The sequence below is a fragment of the Myotis daubentonii genome, chromosome 17, assembly GCF_963259705.1.
Source record: "Myotis daubentonii chromosome 17, mMyoDau2.1, whole genome shotgun sequence".
NCBI classification, from domain to species: Eukaryota; Metazoa; Chordata; class Mammalia; order Chiroptera; family Vespertilionidae; genus Myotis; species Myotis daubentonii.
This window is the reverse complement of record NC_081856.1, coordinates 25,750,046-25,757,838: the sequence shown is the minus strand read 5'-3', so window position 1 is coordinate 25,757,838 and position 7,793 is coordinate 25,750,046. Positions and strand designations below refer to the sequence as shown.

Genomic DNA, 7,793 nt, shown 5'->3' with positions numbered 1-7,793 from the left:
TGTTTGTTGCAACTATAAGCACGAATAGGCTTCAAATTCCTCTAGTGGGGTTTTTTCCTCCTCTTGATTTTGGGACTTCTCTTGAAGTACTGTCTTGCAGCTCTCAGCTCTAATCCATTATTGCTAGTTACTACTTTTTATGAAGTGCTAGGTCATGGGCAAGGGAATTTTCTAATCAAGTCTCAGTATTTTAGTTGTCCCATCTCAGGGGTGTGGGTCAGGAGCATTATCTGACCCCTCTCCCCCAGTATAGCTTTCCGTTTTTTACTCCCAGCCCCTCTCCTAGCTTCAGCATCCTCCAAAATCCCTGCCGACTATAAATTTTAGTTTTCCTTGAGACTGAAAGGCTGAAGGATAAATTAGGGCTGGGTTCTCTTCCTCGGATGGGATGTTTCAGAACTGACTCTTCAGTCCCTTCCCTTGGAGGTCAGGCCTTTGTTAGGGAGAAGAGGCTCAGCGTTTCCCTATGGCTGTTTACCCCAGACAATTCATTCACTCAGGGAGCTTTTCGGAACCCTGGGAACCTACGGGGGGGGGGGGGGGTGTCCCCTGAGGAAAAATCTGTTAAGTATGGGCCCTTCACCATGATTAGTTTTCACTTTCATGCTAGTCTGCAAGCAGCCTCCAAGTCAAAATTGTTTCAGTCGCCAACATGATTGACAGCAGCTTCTGCTCCAGGCATCCTATAGTTGTGACCAATTCTCTAGATTTGGGGATGGTGGCTTGCCCTGCGACCTGTTCTCCGATCGGAAAAAGAAGTTTTGACATCTGCAATATGAATCACCATTGGCTCTTAACGCTTCATCTAGGAAACTGTTACAATCCTAACTAGCTGGCAGTTAGGACTTAAAGCAGGAAGCAATCTAACTGGGGGGTGTCTATTATTTAGCATCTAAGCTAGGGCATTTTTTATTTTAAAGAGAAAAACGTCCATATGAAATGCCCATCAGCCCACCCGCCCCCAACATGTGCCCTGACCAGGAATCCAACCACCACCTTTTGGTGTGCGGGACAATGCTCCACCTAACTGCGCCACATTGGCCAGAACTAATCTAGGGCATTTTTGAGAGTAAAAGGGAGACTTCATTAGAACTCCTCACCAAAAGAAATAATGTGTTGTCTCTGCTGTAGTCATTTTAAAATAAAAACCCTACACTTTTACAAAGCTGCTTATGCCAGTGTTCTCAGGTCTCTAGCCAGAATTAGAGTAAGTCCTCCTATAACTATGGACGTCATTTCTACTAATCATCTTATAGTCATATAAGGAAGGTCACATCACATCCACTGTGCACTTTAGAATCATGCCAGAAACCTCTTATACTACAAACCGATACCCCCAAGATCTGCCACCACCACGAATAAAAGTCAGCAAAGCTTAAACAACGAATAGCCAATTTATTACAAAGCCTGATTTACGCATCTGCAATGGTGACCTCGACCTCCACCCCCGGCTCAATGCTGATGGACGTGATCTGCTTGACGATCTCGGAGGGGCTGTGCAGGTCGATGAGCCGCTTGTGGATCCGCATCTGGAACCGGTCCCAGGTCTTGGACCCCTCCCCGCAGGGCGTCTTCCTTGTGGTGATTCTCAGCGTCTGCAGGGAAGGAAGGAAGGAAGGAAGGAAGGAAGGAAGGAAGCCAGGCGTTAACGGCTTTGTGCTCATGGCCGGGGCACCTGGAAGCTACGCTGAAGGGCTCCCCCTTAGGCTCCCTCCTCCCCGCAGCACCCCCTCCCCCGCCCCCAGCAACAGCGGCCAGGAGGCCCCCACCCCCCACCTGCAGAGAAAGCTCCGGGCTGCCAACCCCGCATCCCAAGCCAGACCCCGGCCCCCCACAGCCACCCTCGTCGGCAAGCCCAGCGATTCACTTCACGCACCTTGGTCGGCATCCGCACGGGCCCCTTCACCTTGAGATTCTTCTCCTTGGCGCCCCTGATCAAGTCCGCACACACTACAGAGAAAGCACACCCTTGAGTTCATTCGAAATGGCCAGCCCCCGCCTAGGAAACGCTGCCCGCCGCCGGCTCAGAATAGCGTACAGAACTATCACCGCCACTCAACGAGCAACCGTCTCCTCATCGCCAACCGCGGGGTGCCAGACACGGTGAAAATGAAATCTCTATTATAACCTTTTGTCTTCTCAAAGGCAAGCGACCCGGTCACCTTCCCTCCGGGTCCATCTTGCCCAGAACGAGTGACCCTCCCGGCCCCATGTCTCCCTCCGAAGCGACCGACCCTTCTCCAGGGACTTGACGTTGCGGCTGGTCAGCGTGATTCTGATGCGGTGAATCGCCACCTCCGGCTCCACGGGCGTCTTCCCGGTGTCTTTAAACGCCTATGGCCGAGGGAGAGGAACAGCAGAGGAATTCTGTCAGGTCTGCCGCGTCTGGGGACGAGCGTCAGCACAAGCCTCCCGGGCTCCTCCGCCATGGCCGGGAGCCCCGGACTAGTGAGTCTCGTCTACTCACCGCCTCCCCCCAGCCCGGCATCCGTCCCCAGGAGCGAGCGAGGCGCGGGCCCGAGTCCCGCGACCGCCACCACCGCGCGGCGCCGCCCTCCGCCTCACCATGGCTGCGGCGCGGCTTCCTGACCGACTTGTTCCTCGGCGAGAGCGAACAGCGGTGAGTCAGGAGCGGGCGGGACGGAGGTGCGGTACTGCAACCACGTCTTCCTCAAAGAGAAAGGCGTGCAGCGCGCGCGGTGCTTATATAGCGGCGCTCTGGTCTGCTTCCGGGTCCCGCACGTCTCTCCGCGCTGCCCCGGAAGAGGAATGGCCCCGTTGGCGCTGGTGGCTCTAGAGGCGGCTGCGCGAGCCGGGGCTGGAGCGCCGCGGGGGTTGGCGGGAAAAGCGCGGCCTCGGGCGCCCCCTTCCGGCCTGGCGGAGTCAGAGCCCCTGAAGATGGCCCCCCGCGCCAGCGCCAGCTCAGTACCAGGACAGGGAAAATGCTACCTGCCCTAAAACCTGAGAAACTTCTCTCTGGAGAACTTACCTCCGGCAAAACGACTCCTGTGGTTTTTACAGTGCAAAATTTGCTTCCCATGCAAACCGAGTCACTCGTTCTCTAAGTGGGTAAGTTTTCTGAGTTTAACTCACATGGGGATTAGGAAAAATGCTTCCCATAACTGAGGCATGATATTTTTTAAAATTAATAGGTAGTTATTTTTCATAGCCTGAAATATCCTTTGGCCTCCCAGACCTCTATAAGCATCTACATCTTTTTCTAGAAACCACTGTATCTTCGGTTCTCCCCTTCCAGGAAAATGAGGGCGGAAATGTGTGGCTGCCTGGATTTTCCTGGAGCAGGTTGTACATCTGGAGTCCCAGTCTGGAGATTCAGACTACCTACCTGATTCTAAGACATGCTAGCCCAGCCGTGGGCAAACTACGGCCCGCGGGCCGGATCCGGCCCGTTTGATGAATAAAACTAAAAAAAAAAAAAAGACCTTACCCTTTTATGTAATGATGTTTGTTTACTTTGAATTTATGTTAGTTCACACAAACACTCCATCCATGCTTTTGTTCCCGCCCTCCGGTCCAGTTTAAGAACCCATTGTGGCCCTCGAGTCAAAAAGTTTGCCTACCCCTGTGCTATCTCCTCTCTCTTCCCATAAAGTAATGTTGGCTAGGACCCTTAAAGATCTCCCTAATACTAAGCATCTATAATAATCCTATATAATAAAAGGCTAATATGCAAATTGACTGAACGGTGGAACGACCAGTTGCTATGAGATGCACTGACCACCAGGGGGCACACTCTCAATGCTGGAGCTGCCCCCTGGTGGTCAGTGGGTTCCCACAGGGGGAGAGCACCACTCAGCCAGAAGCCCTGAGCCGGGCTCACGGTTGGCGAGCTCAGGGGTCGTGACGGGAGCCTCTCCCACCTCCACAGCAGTCGGACATGTGAGAGGGCACAGGCTGGGCTGAGGGCCGGCCTCTAGTAAAAGCATCATATGCTAATTAGACCAGATGTCCTTCCTGACGAAGCTGGGCCTGTGAGGGAAGCCTGGGTCCCGGGTGCAAAGGGAAGCCAGTGCCGGCAGCCAGGGGAAGGAAGGCCTACTCTTGCACGAATTTCGTGCATCAGGCCTCTAGTCTATTCATAATCACGTATGGGACAAAGTACAGTGGAAAAGCCAAGAGTAGTCAACTGACCTAGGCCGCCAGGAGTGTAGTGGGGACATAGATACAGTAAACCCTCGATTTTGCAGACTTTGATTTAACAGACAAAATGTCCTATCCCTATGCCATGTGAAAATTAACACACTGATAATTTTAAAATGCTTTTAACCAAGATTTGCTTATAATTAAATTAACAGGTTATTTTTTTTGTTATTAATTCACTGTTATTTCTAACACAATTTAGCGACAAGGCCATGTGTTGGAAAAACCATTGTAGTAATTTCGCCAACATAAATATTACCTTTCTACAACTGTAGTCTACATACTTATATATCCAAGAGTCACGGCTTATAAACAGTGTTCAGCGAACCGTTAGCACGTGATCACTCGGTATTGGTTCTGTTGTGGACTTTCTGCAGCAGTTTTAACGTGGGCCTGTTCGGTGTTGCCACTTGCTGCGCTAAGCCACATGCCAGTTTGTGCATTTGTTTACTTGTGGTGACTGGTGAATTCACGCATTGACTACACTTGTTGAGTATAAATTTAAAATTACAGTAATACATATAGAAAACCTTTGTGTGAAATTAAACTTTTCATACACAATTCTAATTACACAAACGTACCTACATAAGTAAAAACAGGTAAACTAACTAATTTGTCCATTTTTAAACATACCCATTCAGAAAACCTACTTTATTACATAATGGACTTTTGGTTTTAACGGACACCTCCTCACCTGGAATTAGTCTGTTTTATCGAGGTGTTACTGTCCCTAAATATGAAGGGCTGTTTAAATAGAATGAAGTACAGGGCAGAAGGAAGAGTAAATAATCTCATTATTTTACATGTGAACCACTGAGTGCAGAAGAGTCATTTGCTCAGACAGGAATTGGTGAATGACAGCTCTGACCCCTCCAGTTAGGACTCTTTCTCGAACCTTTCTCTTCTGTTCCTCGGAAGGAAATTATATTTAAAATGCTTATAAAATAATAGTATTGATTTACTTATTGGATGATAACTGGCTTTCTTTGGCTTACAACGAATATATATATTAGATTTTGCTGACATTTGACAATTCATTTACGTGTGAAAATGTGGATATTGTCCAGTGGAGTTATTCTAAAATGTCATCCATTGGCTGTAAATATTAGTAGAATTTCCAGCCGAAAAACAAAAATCTGCATTCTTGCTGTATTGGCTATAACCAAAATGAGACTTCATAATTTAGGGCTTTCGCTTAGCAGTGTATGGTTATCAGCAAACAAAAGTGCAATTGCCTAAGCTTCTGGGGATGTGATCAACCACCATTGCATTGGTACTGAAGGTGAATGCGCATTTTCTTTTTTTTCTTTTTTTTAAATTTTGTTTTATTGCTTAAAGTAATACAAAGAGTATTACATATGTCTCCTTCCCCCCCCCCCCTGACATTCCCCCGACCTCCCCTACCCCCCAGTGTCTTGTGTCCATTGGTTATGCTTATATGCATGCATACAAGCCCTTCGGTTGAATGCGCATTTTCACAGCTTACAGCAGCATTCCCATTTTACCAATGCTCAGAGGACAAGCAGAAATTCAATGATGGAGCACTTGAGAAGGCCATTGGTGATTTGTTCCAATAAAAAAATATCTGCATCTATTCTTAGGCTTGCATTCCCCTTCAAGCACTTGAGGAAATGGAGAACAAATTAACTTCCCTGACCGTAGAAAAAGAATTTCAGTATAGACAAAGGCAAAATGTGGCCAGGAATGCATGGGAAAAACTGTTGATGTGACTGAAACTAAGGAAACAGCTGGTTAAGATAATATGAGACAAATGTAATGAAAACCTCACTATTTTTAAGTTGATAAGCAGTTTCAAATATTTTGTTGTGTTTTTCTCTTGAAAGTTAGCAGCTGCTATAGTCCCCAAGTCTTAATTTCATATGTAATACTTTAATATTAGATGTAAGATGTTCATTAAAGAAAAAGTAGAATCTAAAAGGATGCACAAAAGAAGAAAAGGCCACCAGTCAGAGATAAACCGCTGTTTATACCTTCAAGTGTGTATGCATCTCGTTATATTCTATACAGGATTTGGTAAGTTGCTTGATTCACAGGATATTTTGTTACAATAAGTATACTTCTGCAACATCCCCTTTAATGACTGAAGTATATGAATAGTTCATCATAACTTATTGAACTAGTCCCCTATTTTTAGACATTTAGGGTGTTTTTCTATTTTTCACTCTTGTGAACATACCAGGGGATACATGCTTCTATCTATGACCAAGGTTTCTCAGTCCTCAGCACAATTGACATTTGGGGCTAGGTAATTCTTCGTTGTGGGGGACTATCCACTGCATTGTAGAATGTTTAGTGACATTTCTGGCCTTCACCCACCAGATGCCTGTAGCAACCTTTCCCCTCCAGTCGTGACAATAGCAAGTCTCCAACATTCACTCCCCCGCCCCCCCGTGGCCCCCCACCATGAACCGCTGCTGTAGATGAATCTTTTAGCTCATTTTAAATGTCTTGGATCAATTGCTGCATATACTTATGCGTTGATAGCTTAATCAAAGAATAAGCATATTTTAAATACTTTGGAATTGGGTAAATTGCCCTCAGGGAAGGTTATACCAAATAGATACTTCTTCTAGCAGTATGATGGAGATTTTGTTTCTTTGTAAAATTTAAAAATATTCCTAAGACCATTACAAACTTTGTTTTGAATATCTCTAGCCATAACCTTCCATGGCCAGTTGTCGTAGTCCTTTACAGTTACTTTTGTAAAGACTTTTACTGCAGTGATTTGTGTCTTCCTGCATTCGGCCACCTACTGGTCTTTTGCTGCAATGACAGTGTCGTCATACTACTTCCAAAAGGAAACGTACAGCATGAAAAACTAATTCAGGGTACACGTGTGTATTTATGGATAATATTATGACAGCAAAATGTCAAATGAATGTGCACAACTCTGTTTAGACACTGTTTGCTGAAATTTTGGTCTAAATAAATTTATGTTAAAACGTTGAAGTTTGAAATTGAAGAAAAACCAGAGTTTTAGCAAAGAATGCTATTTGCCTTCTTTTGTGAGATGATTGGAACCTATGGCTTTGTGAGATGATTGGAACCTATGGCTTTAACCGCACAGTAATTCTGCTGTGTTGCTTTTATGTGCTGGACAGCCTCAACTACGGCCCCAGTGACCCCCACCACCTGCTATGCACACCACCTGGAATGCTCTCCTTTTGAGTGTAGAACCTGTGACTTGCTTCTAAACACTAGAATTTGGCAAAAGTGCCAGGACGTCACTTCCCTGAATAGGTTACAGAGTATTCTGACTTCTGTCTTGCTAACAGACTCTCGCCCTAACTAGCTTTTGATGAAGTGAGTCGCTGTATGGAGAGGCTCATATGACAAGGAAATGAGGGCAGCCCGTGACTGACAACCAGCAAGGAACTGAGGCTCTTGGTTCAACAGCCCCAAAAGAATTGAAATTCTGCCTGGCTGGTGTGGCTCAGTGGTTGAGCATCAATCTATGAACCAGGGCACATACCTAGGTTACAGGTTCAATCCCTGGTGGGGGTGGGAGGGAGCAACGGATCAATATCTCTCTCACATTGATGTTTTTCTCTCTCCTTTCCTCCCTCTCTAAAATCAATAAAAATAAATAAACTCTTTGTTTAAAATTGCCT

At 46.3% G+C, this 7,793-nt stretch overlaps 1 protein-coding gene and 1 non-coding gene across 3 annotated transcripts; both read right to left on the bottom strand.

Annotated features, from left to right (window-relative positions):
* Nucleotides 1-1,375: 1,375 nt before the first annotated feature.
* RPS20 (ribosomal protein S20) lies at nucleotides 1,376-2,724 on the bottom strand. 2 transcript variants are annotated; one of them, XM_059673158.1, is made up of 4 exons: nucleotides 2,566-2,724; nucleotides 2,235-2,334; nucleotides 1,877-1,950; nucleotides 1,376-1,595 (listed from the first exon to the last, which is right to left on the bottom strand). In XM_059673158.1, exons 1-4 carry the CDS (start codon nucleotides 2,566-2,568, stop codon nucleotides 1,413-1,415), a joined length of 360 nt encoding a protein of 119 aa, XP_059529141.1. In that variant the 5' UTR covers nucleotides 2,569-2,724; the 3' UTR covers nucleotides 1,376-1,412. The 2 variants fall into 2 exon arrangements, with proteins under 2 accessions (XP_059529141.1, XP_059529140.1); XM_059673157.1 differs by having other exon boundaries at nucleotides 2,468-2,684.
* Nucleotides 2,018-2,083, bottom strand: LOC132220204 (small nucleolar RNA U54). Its single transcript, XR_009449719.1, has one exon. It is a non-coding gene; the product is annotated as a small nucleolar RNA U54 (small nucleolar RNA).
* Nucleotides 2,725-7,793: the final 5,069 nt, after the last annotated feature.

Excerpts from the sequence above, each read along its gene's own strand:
- RPS20 (XM_059673157.1), bottom strand. The coding sequence starts at position 2,488 with ATGCCGGGCTGGGGGGAGGCG. Across the intron at positions 2,335-2,467 it reads TGCCGGGCTGGGGGGAGGCG|GCGTTTAAAGACACCGGGAA; the intron begins GTGAGTAGACGA and ends CCTCGGCCATAG. Across the intron at positions 1,951-2,234 it reads CGTCAAGTCCCTGGAGAAGG|TGTGTGCGGACTTGATCAGG; the intron begins GTCGGTCGCTTC and ends CTTTCTCTGTAG.